Source organism: Bombina bombina, chromosome 5 (genome assembly GCF_027579735.1).
Source record: "Bombina bombina isolate aBomBom1 chromosome 5, aBomBom1.pri, whole genome shotgun sequence".
Taxonomy (NCBI): Eukaryota; Metazoa; Chordata; class Amphibia; order Anura; family Bombinatoridae; genus Bombina; species Bombina bombina.
This window is the reverse complement of record NC_069503.1, coordinates 436,486,103-436,503,971: the sequence shown is the minus strand read 5'-3', so window position 1 is coordinate 436,503,971 and position 17,869 is coordinate 436,486,103. Positions and strand designations below refer to the sequence as shown.

General features: G+C 41.0%; 1 protein-coding gene across 4 annotated transcripts in view; it reads left to right on the top strand.

Annotated features, from left to right (window-relative positions):
* Nucleotides 1–17,869, top strand: part of DNAJC13 (DnaJ heat shock protein family (Hsp40) member C13) — a 709,325-nt gene that overhangs the window by 353,224 nt on the left and 338,232 nt on the right. For all 4 annotated transcript variants that reach the window (XR_008402530.1, XM_053714290.1, XM_053714292.1 and 1 more), the window contains exon 15: nt 16,619–16,774. Coding sequence is in view for 3 of the 4 variants with exons in the window: in XM_053714290.1 (XP_053570265.1) it covers nt 16,619–16,774 (156 nt within the window). In the remaining variant the exon portion in view is untranslated. The remainder of the gene's footprint in view (nt 1–16,618; nt 16,775–17,869) is intronic.

The window sequence follows — 17,869 nt, the reverse complement described above, 5'->3', positions numbered from 1 at the left end:
GTTCATCCATTACTTGTGGGATATTCTCCTTCCTAACAGGAAGCTGCAAGAGGACACCCACAGCAGAGCTGTCTATATAGCTCCTCCCCTAACTGCCACCCCCAGTCATTCGACTGAAGACAAGCAAGAAAAAAAGGAGAAACTTAAGGGTGCAGTGGTGACTGTAGTTTAAAAATAAAAAACACCTGCCTTAAAATGACAGGACGGGCCGTGGACTGGATACACCACAAGAGAATTAAATTTATCAGGTAAGCATAAATTTCGTTTTCTCTTGTAAAGGTGTATCCAGTCCACGGGTTCATCCATTACTTGTGGGATACCAATACCAAAGCTTTAGGACACGGATGAAGGGAGGGACAAGGCAGGAAACTTAAACGGAAGGCACCACTGCCTGTAAGACCTTTCTCCCAAAAGTAGCCTCCGAAGAAGCAAAAGTATAAAATTTCTAGAATTTAGAAAAGGTATGAAGCGAAGACCAAGTCGTTGCCTTACAAATCTGTTCAACAGAGGCCTCATGTTTAAAAGCCCATGTGGAAGCTACTGCTCTAGTAGAATGAGCTGTAATTCTTTCAGGAGGCTGCTGGCCAGCAGTCTCATAAGCTAAGCGAATTATGCTTCTTAGCCAAAAGGAAAGAGAAGTTGCCGAAGCCTTTTGGCCTCTCCTCTGTCCAGAGTAGACAACAAACAAAGCAGATGTTTGACGAAAATCTTTCGTAGCTTGTAAATAAAACTTTAAAGCACGAACCACATCAAGTTTGTGTAATAGACGTTCCTTCTTTGAAAAAGGATTAAGACATAGGGAAGGAACAACAATCTCCTGATTGAAATTCTTATTAGATACCACCTTAGGCAGAAACCCAGGTTTGGTACGTAACACTACCTTATCTGCATGGAAAATCAGATAAGGGGAATCACACTGTAAAGCAGATAACTCCAAAACTCTTCGAGCCGAGGAGATAGCTACTAAAAATAGAACTTTCCAAGATAAAAGCTTAATATCTATGGAATGCAAAGGTTCAAACGGAACCCCTTGAATTTTAAGAACTAAATTTAAACTCCATGGCGGAGCAACAGGTTTAAACACAGGCTTGATTCTAACTAAAGCCTGACAAAACGCCTGAACGTCTGGAACATCAGCCAGGCGCTTGTGCAAAAGAATAGACAGAGCAGAAATCTGTCCCTTTAAGGAACTAGCTGACAATCCCTTCTCCAATCCTTCTTGGAGAAAAGATAATATCCTAGGAATCCTGACCTTACTCCATGAGTAACCCTTGGATTCACACCAATGAAGATATTTACACCATATCTTATGATAGATTTTCCTGGTGACAGGCTTTCGAGCCTGAATTAAGGTATCAATGACCGATTCAGAAAAACCACGCTTTGATAGAATCAAGCGTTCAATCTCCAAGCAGTCAGACGTAGAGAAATTAGATTTGGATGTTTGAAGGAACCTTGAAGTAGAAGGTCCTGCCTTAGCGGCAGAGGCCATGGTTGAAAGGATGACATGTCCACCAGATTTGCATACCAAGTCCTGCGTGGCCACGCAGGGGCTATCAAGATCACCGAACTCTCTCCTGCTTGATCTTGGCAATCGGGCGAGGGAGCAGAGGAAACAGCGGAAACACATAAGCCAGGCTGAAGGACCAGGGCGCTGCTAGAGCATCTATCAGCGCTGCATTGGGATCCCTGGACCTGGACCCGTAACAAGGAAGCTTGGCGTTCTGACGAGACGCCATGAGATCCAGTTCTGGTTTGCCCCAAAGTTGGATCAACTGGGCAAATACCTCCGGATGGAGCTCCCACTCCCCCGGATGAAAAGTCCGCCTCCCAGCTATCTACTCCTGGGATATGGATAGCTGAGAGATGGCAAGAGTGAACCTCTGCCCATAGAATTATCTTTGAAACCTCCAACATTGCCAGGGGGCTCCTTGTTCCCCCCTGATGGTTGATATAGGCTACAGTCGTGATGTTGTCCGACTGAAATCTGATGAACCTGCCCCCAGCTAGCTGAGGCCAAGCCTGAAGAGCATTGAATATCGCTCTTAGTTCCAGAATGTTTATCGGAAGGAGGGCCTCCTCCTGAGTCCACGAACCCTGAGCCTTCAGGGAGTTCTAGACTGCACCCCAGCCCAGAAGGCTGGCATATGTTGTTACTATAGTCCATTCTGGCCTGCGGAAACTCATTCCCTTGGACAGATGGACCCGAGATAGCCACCAGAGAAGAGAATCCCTGGTCTCTTGATCCAGATTTAGTAGAGGGGACAAATCTGTGTAATCCCCATTCCACTGATTGAGCATGCAAAGTTGCAGTGGTCTGAGATGTAGGCGGGCAAACGGAACTATGTCCATTGCCGCTACCATTAATCCGATTACCTCCATACACTGAGCCACTGACGGACGAGAAATGGAATAAAGAGCACGGCAGGAAGTTAGAAGTTTTGACAACCTGACCTCTGTCAGATAAATCTTCATTTCTACTGAATCTATCAGAGTTCCTAGGAAGGAAACTCTTGTGAGAGGTGAGAGAGAACTCTTTCCTTCGTTCACCTTCCACCCGTGAGACCTTAGGAATGCCAGAACAATGTCCGTATGGGACCTGGCGATATGAAAAGTTGACGCCTGTATCAGGATGTCGTCTAGGTAAGGGGCTACTGCTATACCCCGCGGTCTTAGAACCGCCAGAATTGACCCTAGAACCTTCGTAAAGATTCTTGGTGCCGTGGCTAACCCGAACGGAAGAGCCACAAACTGGTAATGCTTGTCTAGGAAGGCGAACCTGAGAAACTGATGTTGATACCTGTGTATCGGAATGTGAAGATAAGCATCCTTTAAATCCACGGTAGTCATATATTGACCCTCCTGGATCATAGGTAGGATGGTTCGAATAGTCTTCATCTTGAAGGATGGGACCCTGAGAAATTTGTTTAGGATCTTGAGATCCAGATTTGAATAGAAGCCCTGCCCCTGTTCCTCCTTTGGAGCTGGGTGGATCACTCCCATAACTAGTAGGTCTTGAACGCAATGTAAGAATGCCTCTCTCTTTATCTGGTTTGCAGATAATTGTGAGAGATGAAATCTCCCCTTTGAAATCCAGAAGATATCCCTGGGAAACAATCTCCAGAGCTCAGGGATCCTGGACGTCTCTTGCCCAAGCCTGGGTGAAGAGAGAAAGTCTGCCCCCCACTAGATCCGGTCCCGGATTGGGGGCTACTCCTTCATGCTGTCTTAGAGGCAGCAGCAGGCTTTTTGGCCTGTTTCCCCTTGTTCCAAGTCTGGTTAGGTCTCCAGACTGGCTTGGACTGGGCAAAATTTCCCTCTTGTTTTGTAGAAGAGGAAGATGAAGCTGCACCACTCTTGAAGTTTCGAAAGGAACGAAAATTAGTCTGTTTGGTCCTTAACTTGTTGGGCCTATCCTGGGGAAGGGCGTGGCCTTTTCCTCCAGTAATATCAGAAATGATCTCCTTCAGTCCAGGCCCAAATAGGGTCTGCCCTTTGAAGGGGATATTGAGACGTTTAGACTTTGAAGTGACATCAGCTGACCAGGATTTAAGCCATAGCGCCCTATGTGCCTGAATGGCAAAACCTGAATTTTTAGCCGTTAGCTTGGTTAAATGATAAACGGCGTCATAAATAAATGAATTGGCTAACTTAAGAGCTTTAAGCCTGTCAAGGATATCATCCAATGGGGTCTCTACCTGTAAAGCCTCCTCCAGAGACTCGGACCAGAAAGCCGCTACAGCAGTGACTGGGGCAATGCATGCAAGAGGCTGGAGAATAAAACCTTGTTGTATAAAGATTTTCTTAAGGAAACCCTCTAATTTCTTATCCATAGGATCTAAGAAAGCACAACTGTCCTCGACAGGAATAGTTGTACGCTTAGCTAGGGTAGAGACTGCTCCCTCCACCTTAGGGACCGTCTGCCACAAGTCCTGTGTAGCGGCGTCTATAGGAAACATTTTCTTAAAAGCAGGAGGGGGAGAGAACCCTGGTCTATCCCATTCCTTCGTAATAATTTCTGAAAACCTCTTAGGGATTGGAAAACCATCAGTGTAAACAGGCACTGCAAAGTATTTGTCCATTTTACACAATTTCTCTGGGACTACAATGGTGTCAGTCATCCAGAGTCGCTAAAACCTCCCTGAGCAACACGCGGAGGTGTTCAAGCTTAAATTTAAATGCTGTCATTTCAGAGTCAGACTGAAGTAACGCCTTCCCTGAATCGGAGAAGTCACCCACAGATAGAAGCTCTACTGCTTCAACTTCTGCACATTGTGAGGGTATATCAGACATAGCTACTAAAGCATTAGAGAGCTCTGTATTTGTTCTAGCCCCAGAGCTGTCCCGCTTTCCTTGTAACCCTGGCAGTTGGGACAATACCTCTGTGAGGGTATGATTCATAACTGCCGCCATGTCTTGTAAAGTAAACGCATTGGACGCGCTAGATGTACTTGGAGTCCCTTGAGCGGGAGTTATAGGTTCTGACACGTGGGGAGAGCTAGATGGCATAACCTCCCTTTTGTCAGTCTCAGAAACCTCAGGTGATAAATCTTTAAAAGCCATAATATGGTCTTTATAACTTATAGAAAGGTCAGTGCATTTGGTACACATTCTAAGAGGGGGTTCCACAATGGCTTCTAAACATAATGAACAAGGAGTTTCCTCTATGTCAGACATGTTTAACAGACTAGTAACAGACCAGTAAGCTTGGAAAACACTTTAATAAATGTGAAAAAAGCAATAATAAAAACAGTACTGTGCCTTTAAGAGAAAAAAACTACCACATAAACTGCAAAACAGTGAAAAAAAGTAGTAAACTCTACAAATATTTTACAGTGTATATAAGGGACTAAAGCAGCATTGCACCCACTTGCAAATGGATGATTAACCCCTCAGGCCCAAAAACGAATTAGAAAAACATTAAATCTGTTAACAAACAGTCAAACACACAGCCACAGGTCTGCTGTGGCTCCTACCTGCCCTTAAAAACGATTTTTGCAGGAACAAAACCCTCTATAGAGGTCCTATAAGCCAGAGGACTCCTTCAGGGAAGCTGGATGTCTCAGACGGAAAATAAAAATAGGCCCCTCCCACCATGCACTCAAAGTCAGAGGGCCTTAAAAAAGTACTCCTAGGAGTAATCTAACAAGCCATGTGGAAACTAGGCCCCAAATAAAGATTTATCACCCTCAGAGAAAAAACGTTTTTATTTATAAATCATGCAAACGTTTTTACGCTAAGTAATAAAGGTATTAACATGAATATTATCCCTTTTTGCAAGCATGATCCCAGTTGTTGTTAAATCACTGTATCAGGCTTACCTTAAATATACCAGGCGCTGTCAGCATTTTCTAGACCTTATCATCTCTCTAGAAAAAAATATACTGAACATACCTCAAAGCAGGCAATCTGCAGACCGTCCCCCCAACTGAAGTTTTCTTTTCATACTCTTCAGTTATGTGTAAGAACAGCAATGGACCTTAGTTACAAAACGCTAAGATCATCAAACCTCCAGGCAAAAGTCTTCTTCCAATTTCTGCCTGAGAGTAAAAACAGTACAACGCCGGTACCGTTTAAAAATAACAAACTTTTGATTGAAGGTAAAATCTACACTAAGTCACCACATCTCTCTTGATACTTCCTTTCTTGTCGAGAGCTGCAAGAGAATGACTGGGGGTGGCAGTTAGGGGAGGAGCTATATAGACAGCTCTGCTGTGGGTGTCCTCTTGCAGCTTCCTGTTGGGAAGGAGAATATCCCACAAGTAATGGATGAACCCGTGGACTGGATGCACCTTTACAAGAGAAATATGGTCCCAAGGTAAATCCAATATCCCAAAAATAAAGCAAGGTCGGATAAAAGATACTGTATTTTATTAAAATCAGTTAAAAGAAAGGAAACAAAGCAACGCGTTTCTCAGCGCTTACGCTGTTTCATCAGGCTATAGTGTTCCCTCACAACCTTGCTCTAATTATACATGCAAAGGACTAATCGCGAATGTGACTAGTGACACAGCTCTCCAAATCAACACACCTTATTGTGCCACTGATCGGCATCAAAGTGAAGAGTACACATCTGTGTTAGTTGACACGTACGTGAGACCAATCAGAGGTCAGGATCAAGACATACCCACCGACGTACTGTATACAATTGGACAAAGAAGCCGGTGAGTGGACCAATCGCACAAAAGTGTGTGTTGAAAATAACAGTAATTTAGTCAGAACATAAAGGCAATAGTTAAGGCCTAGTTTTATAAAAGATAAATAAAAGATTATAACAAGTAGGACATGCAATGTTAAATTCATTTGGTTAACTGTGATAGTTTAATATATCGAATCAAGATCAGAACACAATTGCGTATCTAAATACATATACAGACGCTATAATACAAAAACAGGTGAATGTTCCTAAAATTTCAAACCAGCAAAAACAGATGCTTTTTTAGTAGGTGTGGGAAGAAATTAGAAAAAAGCTGATCAGATAATAGTATATGCTCATGCCATTATATTCAGACTAAGAGGGGAGACGTTAGTATTAAGGCATATAACAATTTATAACTAATAACTTTCACAATATTAGAATATCATTAGCGATCCTCACTAGGATCAATATATTTAATCCAAATGAGGGAATCATCTGAAAGAATAATTTATTTGAAACATCTACAGCTAAGTTCATATAATCAACATAGCTGACTATAAATATATATATTATTTACTTAAAAATAAACATTTTAAACTGTGTGGATGACATCGCGGAATATAAAAATAAAAAAATACCAAGTGTTTAGATAATGCATATAAACCTCAATAATATAATACAAATAATGTTGTGATCTATTTATATATGTCATAAAACCTATTACTATATAGTGAAAAACTGTGGTAAATATGTAATAGTTCTAAATTAAAATGGGAGTGACAAATCGAAATAACTAAAAACAACCTATATCATAATTTTCCTAACCTTAACAATAAACTCTATCAACAATAAATATTTCACATGTACCTCAATGCTACAATAAATATATATAAGCGTCACTAAGATCTACTTATATATCTGTTAGACCCTAAGACAGCACAACCCGAGATATATATAGCTCTAACGTGATAAGGAATAGCAAATCTGGACAACTAAAATCAGCCTATATTACAGTTCCCCAGCCTTCGCAAAACACTCTATCAACAGGAGTTATATTCAGATGGTTCCGAAGTACATCTCAATATACATATGTAAAGATTTGTTCCATCAGAAATTCATAAACCCATTAAGACAGGTCTACCTCAAACCATAGCTGGATTGAACCAGTCAACTGTCAATAATGACCCATATATGAGTCTAACAGTCCAAACATAGTAATGTACAAAGGGCCACATACAAGACACACAAACTGAAGATTTAACCAAATTAATTTAACATTACATGTCCTACTTGTTATAATCTTTATCTTTTGTAAAACTAGGCCTTAACTATTGCCTTTATGTTTGAACTAAATTACTGTTATTATCAACACACACTCTTTTGTGATTGGTCCACTCACCGGCATCTTTGTCCAATTGTATACAGTACGTCGGTGGGTATGTCTTGATCCTGACCTCTGATTGGTCTCACGTACGTGTCAACAAACACAGGTGTGTACTCTTCACTTTGATGCCGATCAGTGGCCCAATAAGGTGTGTTGATTCGGAGGGGTGTATCACGAGTCACACTCGCGATTGGTCCTTTGCATGTATAATTAGAGCAAGGTTGTGAGGGAACACTATAGCCTTATGAAACAGCGTAAGTGTTGAGAAACGCGTTGCTGTGTTTCCTTTCTTTTAACTGATTTTAATAAAATACAGTATCTCTTATCCAATCTTGCTTTATTTTTGGGATATTGGATTTACTTTGGGACCATATATTGTCAAGAATGTGTTCTTGTGCAAGCTGCTACCAGGGATTGAGTCAGCCGAGTGGCTCCAAAGCCCCAGTTCGTTTACCATTGCACTGGATGTGCACCTCGGCTTGTGAGTATACCGGACGTCTATTTAAGCCTATATTTGCCTGCATCAACGATATCGCACCATTAGGCGCCTCTTCTCTTTCCTATCTTTAGGAACTGGCATTTGTTTCTTCTATCTTACAAGAGAGCTGCCTTCTATTTGTTCCTTGACATCACCTATTTCAAGCTACCTTATATCAATCACCGTGACCACTACAGAGGAACTGTTTCAGATAGGAATTGACATTTGCTGATCACGGTCTGTGACTCCACATATATGTGCACACACATCATCACATAGGGATTTTATTGTCAATTTAATTTTTTATATGTATTCTTTATATATTGTGTAATATTTTATACTTTTGTAATTTATTACAACTCATTATTGAGTCACAAATTATTCACTTATTTATTGTTATTCATTCACTATAACTCAGTATTGGGTCACTAGTCATTTACTTATTTTTACCTAGTTCACACAAGATTTTTGCAAAGTGATGCAACAAATTTTTTATTTTATCAAATTATAGCTTTGAATAGTATTATTTAGAATATCACTTGCTTGAACGTTCACAGCATTAGCACCTTATTCATAGGTGTTTCATATCACTTGTTATTTTTTTGACGCACCCTTATTGGTTACAGACCTCTTATTCTCGTAGCTTTTTTTCATTATTCTTGGGACACAGTATATCCTCAGTAAGGATATCTTTAAGAGCAGGGTGCAGGCACTTTATATGTATGTGGGAGAGACATTGATTTACTGGTTAGATCTTGAAGGGTTAACCTGTTTTCTTCATAAATGTAAAGAGTCAACAGTTGCATTCATTACTTTTGGGAAATAAGAACCTGGCCACCAGGAGGAGGCAAAGACACCCCAGCCAAAGGCTTAAATACTCCTCCCACTTCCCTCATCCCTCAGTCATTCTTTGCCTTTCATCCCAGGAGATTGGCAGAGAAGTGTCAGAATTTATTTTGTCTCTTACGGAGGGTAGTACTCTTCAACATGAGACAGGAGTTTTAAGTAATCCTATCAGTCTCTCAGTGAGGGCTTGGATGGAAGTTAGAGTCCGGAGATGCTGGGAGAGTCTTTCTGCGAAACCATCCCGACTCATATTAACAGCTCCTCAAGCAATCAACTTTGTTTGAACTTCACTCCGCTGCCTGTTTTCTTCTCTCAAGTCCATGGCGGAGGCGATGCTACTATCCATCACACTTGAAGGGCCGTGCTCCTGTTCCACGGCATAGATTCTGGTAAGATTGTTTCATTTTACTTTCGTCATGATTGTATTGTATTACAAATGTTTCCCGCGAGGCTACAAACCTTGCGGGACTAACTTAACATAAGGGTCTCAGTGAGGCGCCTTTTGTATCTTGGAATCAAGGGTAATATCTCTTGAGGAGGGTTATTGAACAGGGTTTTTTTTTAATAATGTTGGTTATGTGATTTGACCTGCTTATGCGTAGTGTTACTTAGGCTCATGGCTTGTGGAACATAACAACCTTTGGAAGTGACGTGATCTTTACGGTCGGGCACGCTTTTTCTAGACTGTACGGTTCACCTTGTGACCGTGCGTGGTCACGATTTTTGACTCTCCATTACCACATTCCTAGCCCTGTGACGAGGGAGAAATTCGGATCTGCTGGTATAGGACTCTTAGGAGGTGGTGAGTGCCCCAGCCATTGTGGGTGTCAGATGCCGTTTAAGTTTTGGGTCCAAATCACGTATCAATATCCTAGCTATGGAGGATTCTGATTTAGTGGAGACGGACGTCTCTGTTTTATTTTCTACTCCGTGCTCAGAATCCATATTGCCCCGGATGATACTAGCCTATCAGTTATGTTCTGAATGCCGTATTAGAGTGCTCAATTCCTTGGGATCGGGGAATCAAGGAGCTGCTGAGCCATCCGCCTCTGGGGCCTCTGTCCTCCGAGTGGCGAGTTCCCTTCCACCATCGCTTACTACGCATGCAGGTAACCCAAAATTTGCTTCCCCTTCTCCGGAAGGTAGCTTCTTCCCGCCAGGGGTTTCGGCACAATGTAGCATGTCCATAATTTTGGCACTAGCGCGTATGCAACTTCCAGATGTTGGTTTTGGATACTGTTCGTGTTCCGTTATCCAGGGCTCTTAAGGCATAAGTTGGCCTGTTCAGCTCTCTGGGGGAGCGACTGTCCCTGAGGCTTCGTGAGGTCAGCCTTAGAGGCTGGAGTCATCCTTCGCTCCGGCGAAGGTATGCTGCTCTTTTCGGTATAGACTGACTAGCCTTCGTGTTCTTTTGAGGCACACTTTGGCCTTGTCGGAAGATCCCATCCTTATTGGATCTGAGACTTCTCAGTCTGCTTTTTCGAATAACTTGCAGAAATAGACATAAGGGGATGAAGTAATCTTATTGTGTCAGGGTGCCAGGATTCAGACTAGTGCAAAAATAATCCCACCTTTATTAATAACAAAAAATAATAAAAAGTCCACAAGTCAAATAACAAGACAGGAGTCAAAACCAGAGCTGGTAGTCGGTCGAGCCGGAATCAGGAACAAGGAAAACAGCAGAGTCAGGAACAAGCCAGGGATCGGGAACCAGGAAGGACGTCAGACAGTCAGGTAATACACAGGAACTGTCACAAACAGGTCTGAGACAACGCGAAAGCAAAGCATACTGAACAGAGGCCCTTTACGGGTCATGTCTGTGATAGGTTTGACCAAGGAAAAAAAGTTTTTAATAAACTTTCTATAGTAATTGGCGAACCCCAAAAAACGCTGAATAGACCGAAGACCAACTGGGCGAGGCCACTGCAGAACTGCAGATAACTTGTCAGGATCCATAGAGAACCCTGCAACAGAGATAACATAACCTAGGAAGGTTACTTGAGTCTGATGGAACTCACATTTATTGAGTTTACAAAACAGGCCGTTCTCACGTAGCCTCTGAAGTAAGTCAAAAATAATTTCCTTCAAACCTGGTCCAAACAAAGTCTTTCCTTTATATGGAATAGCTAGAAGCTTGGACTTAGAAGAAACGTCCGCAGACCAGGGCTTTAGCCACAAAGCTCTGCGGGCTAATATGGAAAAACTAGAACTTTTAGCAGCTAACTTGGCAATCTGCAAGGAAACATCTGTTATAAAGGAATTGTTCAATTTCAAGGCCTTGTTCCTATCCTGGATCTCCTCCAACGGAGTCTCTGATCTGAAAGATTCAGATAGAGCATCAAACCAGTAAGCAGCGGCACTAGTCACTGTGGCAATGCATGCGGCCGGTTGTAAAAGTAGGCCCTGGTGTACGTAAAACCTTTTAAGTAACTCCAAAGGATCTTTGAAAGCACAACTATCCTCTATGGGAATAGTAGTACGTTTGGCTAGAGTGGAGATTTCCCTCTCCACCTTGGGGATCGTCTGCCAATCTTCCTTGATTGCATCCGCTATAAGAAACATCTTCTTGAAAGTAGTGGACGGAGAAAAAGGAATGCCTGGTTTGTCCCATTCCTTAGCAATAATCTCCAAAGTACTTCTAGGAACTGGAAAAACTTCTGAGAAAGAAGGAACTTCAAAATATCTATCAAGTTTACCCAGCTTCTCAGGGGCCACAGCTACTGAGGAGCCGCAATTATCTAAAGTGACTAAAAACTCCCTGAGCAACAGACGGAGGTGTTCTAATTTAAATCTGAATGATACCACCTCAGAATCAGTTAAAGGGGCGGTATCTGACTCAGAAATTTCACCTTCTGATAACATCTCCATACCCTCTAGCTCAGCTCTCTGGGAGGGTACATCAGAGATCGCCACTAATGCATCAGAGACTTCCCTGATCCCATTACAGGGAGTGCAGAATTATTAGGCAAATTAGAATTTTGACCACATCATCCTCTTTATGCATGTTGTCTTACTCCAAGCTGTATAGGCTCGAAAGCCTACTACCAATTAAGCATATTAGGTGATGTGCATCTCTGTAATGAGAAGGGGTGTGGTCTAATGACATCAACACCCTATATCAGGTGTGCATAATTATTAGGCAACTTCCTTTCCTTTGGCAAAATGGGTCAAAAGAAGGACTTGACAGGCTCAGAAAAGTCCAAAATAGTGAGATATCTTGCAGAGGGATGCAGCACTCTTAAAATTGCAAAGCTTCTGAAGCGTGATCATCGAACAATCAAGCGTTTCATTCAAAATAGTCAACAGGGTCGCAAGAAGCTTGTGGAAAAACCAAGGCGCAAAATAACTGCCCATGAACTGAGAAAAGTCAAGCGTGCAGCTGCCAAGATGCCACTTGCCACCAGTTTGGCCATATTTCAGAGCTGCAACATCACTGGAGTGCCCAAAAGCACAAGGTGTGCAATACTCAGAGACATGGCCAAGGTAAGAAAGGCTGAAAGACGACCACCACTGAACAAGACACACAAGCTGAAACGTCAAGACTGGGCCAAGAAATATCTCAAGACTGATTTTTCTAAGGTTTTATGGACTGATGAAATGAGAGTGAGTCTTGATGGGCCAGATGGATGGGCCCGTGGCTGGATTGGTAAAGGGCAGAGAGCTCCAGTCCGACTCAGACGCCAGCAAGGTGGAGGTGGAGTACTGGTTTGGGCTGGTATCATCAAAGATGAGCTTGTGGGGCCTTTTCGGGTTGAGGATGGAGTCAAGCTCAACTCCCAGTCCTACTGCCAGTTTCTGGAAGACACCTTCTTCAAGCAGTGGTACAGGAAGAAGTCTGCATCCTTCAAGAAAAACATGATTTTCATGCAGGACAATGCTCCATCACACGCGTCCAAGTACTCCACAGCGTGGCTGGCAAGAAAGGGTATAAAAGAAGAAAATCTAATGACATGGCCTCCTTGTTCACCTGATCTGAACCCCATTGAGAACCTGTGGTCCATCATCAAATGTGAGATTTACAAGGAGGGAAAACAGTACACCTCTCTGAACAGTGTCTGGGAGGCTGTGCTTGCTGCTGCACGCAATGTTGATGGTGAACAGATCAAAACACTGACAGAATCCATGGATGGCAGGCTTTTGAGTGTCCTTGCAAAGAAAGGTGGCTATATTGGTCACTGATTTGTTTTTGTTTTGTTTTTGAATGTCAGAAATGTATATTTGTGAATGTTGAGATGTTATATTGGTTTCACTGGTAAAAATAAATAATTGAAATGGGTATATATTTGTTTTTTGTTAAGTTGCCTAATAATTATGCACAGTAATAGTCACCTGCACACACAGATATCCCCCTAAAATAGCTATAACTAAAAACAAACTAAAAACTACTTCCAAAACTATTCAGCTTTGATATTAATGAGTTTTTTGGGTTCATTGAGAACATGGTTGTTGTTCAATAATAAAATTAATCCTCAAAAATACAACTTGCCTAATAATTCTGCACTCCCTGTAGAATCCCTCCTTTTACGCTTGCCCTGTAACATTGGAAAAGCTGACAAAGCATCAGAAATTGTAGATGACATCAGGGTAGCTAGGTCCTTTAAGGAGACCTCCGATAAGGTCCGCAAAGGGGTAACAGTACAGGACGCTGCTTGCGCGGGCGTTCAGTCTTGGCACATTTGAGGAGAAAAATGTGGCATACTTCGAGACTCATCTAGAGACTCCTGGGAAGTACCCGCCCTAGAAAGGTTTTGCACATGTAAAATCTTATCTTTGTAACTTAAAGCTCTCTCAATACATGCGGGACAAAAAGGGGTTGGTGCTTCAACACAGGCACTCAAGCACATAGAACAGTTGCTAGATTGCATAGCTTCCATGTCCAACTCCATAACATAAGACAAATGACAAACAATAAAAAACATTGTTTTTTTTGTTTGTTTTGTTTTTAATAATTCTATAGCGATACCGCTATTAAAAAATAAACTTTTGAGCTTAATATAGTCTAATAACCTTAAAAGGCACTATTCTGTATGAAAATTCCCCTTAGAATTAAATGAAAACCGTGCCTTTAATTATAAACTGAAAACAAATTCTTTTGCAAGCACCTTACTGAAAATGAAACTGTACTGTGTCTTTAAATGTTAAACCGGAACAATTTTACCAAAAAAAACGGAGTAACAAAAATAAGGTCAAAGAAACTTAAAACACCTCTACACCTCAGCAGTCCTGCTGAGGTGCCTACCTGCCCCATAGACAAACCGGGAGATCGGCTGAACGATCCAGACTTCTGTCACACTTAACTCTGCAACCGGCTGCCTGATTCTACTAAAAAGCCATGCGGTTACAGAGCCAAGCAAGGAAACGTCTGCTCCGGAGCTGAGGAACTGTGCAATTAGCTGAATAAAGCGTGTGTTTAAGCCCCGCCCCTCGTGGGCGTAATAGCAGAGTAAAAAAATATGGAGCCCAAAATTAACCATAACCACCAGAAAATACAACCCCATGTGCAAACACCAAACACTCTAACTCCTCAGCCCTGTGTTTGTACTCTAGCTGCCATAAGTGCTCTCTAACTTAGAGAGTCTCAGTCGCAGCACAATACTGAATGTCAAATTATGCTCAAATGTAAAAGGAAAAAGTGCTGACTTTTTATCTGAGTCTGTTTCCTCAGTAAGAAAAAAGGTTAGCACCTACTTTATATGCTGACCGACAGCAGGCCAACCCATCTGGTGTAAGAGGTCTTCTGCTTCTCAGAGCCTTGTGGAGACTGATCAGCCTGGGTTTACTGTTCCTTAGGCTGTCAGAATTAGGGCAGCGCAATAACATAGGAGGCGCAGTGAGAATTATGTCCCACCAGTTCTTATCTCTTTAAAGCCACCAAATGCTCTACTACAGAGACTGATCAGGTCTAAGCTACACCCTGGAGCAAAGCAGCACTCACTGGCACTACTTAGAAAAGATTCTTCAATCAAGAGTTTATTATTTTCAAACACCTTACTTTGCCATCTCCTATCACTAACGCAGGCAAAGAGAATGACTGGATTGGGAGGGAAGGGAGGAGCTATTTAACAGCTTTGCTGTAGGTGCTCTTTCCCGCCTCCTGCAGACCAGGAGGTGACTATCCCATAAGTAAGGAAGATGATCCGTGGACTCGTCATGTCCTTAAGAGGAAACAAAATTTATGTTTACCTGATAAATGTCTTTCTTTCCGGTTATGGTGAGTCCACGGCCCCGCCCTTTATTTCAAGACCGTTATTTTTGTCTAAACCTCAGGCAACTCTACACCTTGTGTTACTCCTTTTTTTTTCTCCATTTCCCTTCGGTCAAATGACTGTGGATTGTGGGAAGGGAAGTGATACTTCACAGCTTGGCTGTGGTGCCTTTTGCCTCCTGCTGGCCAGGAGTGATATTCCCAACAGTAATTGATGAAGCCGTGGACTCGCCATATTCGGAAAGAAAGAAATTTATCAGGTAAGCCTAAATTTTGTTTTTTAATAGAGATGAAAGGTAGCGATTGATGAAATGTTACATGAGAGAAATTAATGATTGCCGTAAGTATATTTGCACAGCTTATTTTTATTTCACATTCTATTATTTCCAAAAAAAATTACTTAAACGTGAAAATTGCTGAGTTATAATGTGATATTGTTTCTGTCACATTATTTTCTGCTACAAATGATTTTAAAAAAAGTCAGTAAAATAATAACAAAAATAGAAATATTTTAAATTAGCTGAATCAATTAATTAGTATAGTTTATCTGACACTGTAAGATCCCACACAGTGGTTGTTTGCTCATGTAAATACACTTCTGCACTGATCTAAAGCAGAGGCTTTTCCAAGATGTCTGTCTTTGGAGTTCTCTAAATTGATGTAAACCTGCACATTTTGTAAACATGCAAGTTTTAAATGATTAGAAAATATTTATTTTAATGCATATTTTTTGCAATATAATTCTTAAAAAGATATTAAACAGTATTCCTTTTGTAAAAACAAATATGTTAAATCAAAGTAAACATAAAAAGAAACAGTGTAAAAAACAGCAAACAATGTACTTGTTTTCTTGCAAAATGAGCAGTTGGAACCGCCCACAGGATGATAACATGTTGTCAACTTTTGCGTTATGCCTGTTCTGAGCATGGGCAAACACTCCCTGTTTATCTATCTAGTGTTGCCCTGATACTAAACCAGCTCATGTTACTCTAGAAGTTTTGACATCAAGCAATAAAGGCCCCAGCCTTCTTGTAGGGCTTTGACATGGAGTAATGGACATTTTACAAATGAAGTTTAAGAAAATAAATAAAAGGTAAAATCAATTTCAAATTGACAATAATACATATTGTAATAATTTCTATGACTTATAACTCACTGCTTTAGTGATTGTTTTATTACATTAATGAAACAGACTGTTTCATATACCTTTTAATTGCTCATATGCAATATATAATTTAAAAAGTTTGTGAGTACGTCCATTACAAGGATTATATTTTGTCCCAGCATCACCCAGCTGGATGTATTTCGGTGGGCCAGATTACTATTTGTTTAGTTTACATAAAGATATTTTAGCACAGGAGCAAGAAAAGAAAATAAATCACAAAAGATATATTTTAAATTGCTCTTTAATATGCAACAATAAATTACATTAATGCTGTACATTTTTATTTTCATATTGCAGGCCACTTTATTTAAATCAGAAATGTTTAAAGGACATTATTAGATGGTGCTTAAGATCCCTGCATATGAGTGAGTTTAACACAATTTTTAATTTTGTCCTTTTAGAATTATGGGACAGGTGCTCTGGTTATCAGCTCACTTTTGGACTTTCTTACGTTTGCACTGTGTGCTCCGTACAGTGAGACAACCGAAGGACAACAGTTTGACATGTTGTTGGAGATGGTGGCCTCAAATGGCAGAACCCTGTTTAAGCTATTCCAGGTGAGATGCAGCTGCAATGATCACCTGGTTATTTTCTTTAAAACATTTAGTTTATAGAATGCCCACATTTCACATAGGGATATCAAGTGGTATGATAAACACATGCAATTATAACAATTTGCTTTAAAAAGAAAAAATTGATGGGGAATGTACTAAAATACAGTGGATATTTCTAAAATATCCCATAAGCACATACTGCTGATGTAAAGATTACTGTTTTGAATGATCTGTAAAAGTATATATATTTTTGACCCTTTATTCACCCCTACAAGCTCCTGAATGTCAGCTTCCATACACATTTTGTGCGTTACGGCTTGTTACACTTCTACCGCTACTACACTTCATCTTACCCAAAAGGCTGAGAAGCACTGCTCTTGCGATGCTATTAATCCATAGTTTTCGCTTTGACTGCAACTGCTTCACATGCACAATTGTTGTCATTGTCAATACTACGGATTAATAGCGGATTAAAACAGCTGGTCGTACTGCCTGCCTATCGGAATTAAAAACAAAATGAGTGTCCAGCAGGAGCTTTAAGGGACTGATTAAAAGGTAAAACAAATATACTTTTATAGATCATTCTCAGCAGTAAGCTTTACAGTAGCAGTAAATGCTTATTGGATAGTTTTAAAATATCCATTGTGTTATTGGCATCTTTACTATCCCTTTAAACAAAAAGGAGGGGAACCTCTGGACCTGAGATAATCTAAGAAAGGAAGTCTGTAAAGTTTACAATCCTAATATGACTGGTTTGTAACAAAGGAGAGAGGAGCCAGATGATGTTAGATCAATATGGTACATAAGAAAATCATAAAGGAGTATTAGTGAGGAGAAGAGGCTGACTGGAGTGGAAAAAGATCGTATTGCTATTATTTACAATAAAGACAGATAAGTGAAGCCTGGAAATGAGAAGAATTTAGTGTAAGGGTGAAAATGTTTGATGTTGCAGGTGATTGTCAATAAACATTATTTCTCCAACATAGGTGTGTCCGGTCCACGGCGTCATCCTTACTTGTGGGATATTCTCTTCCCCAACAGGAAATGGCAAAGAGCCCAGCAAAGCTGGTCACATGATCCCTCCTAGGCTCCGCCTTC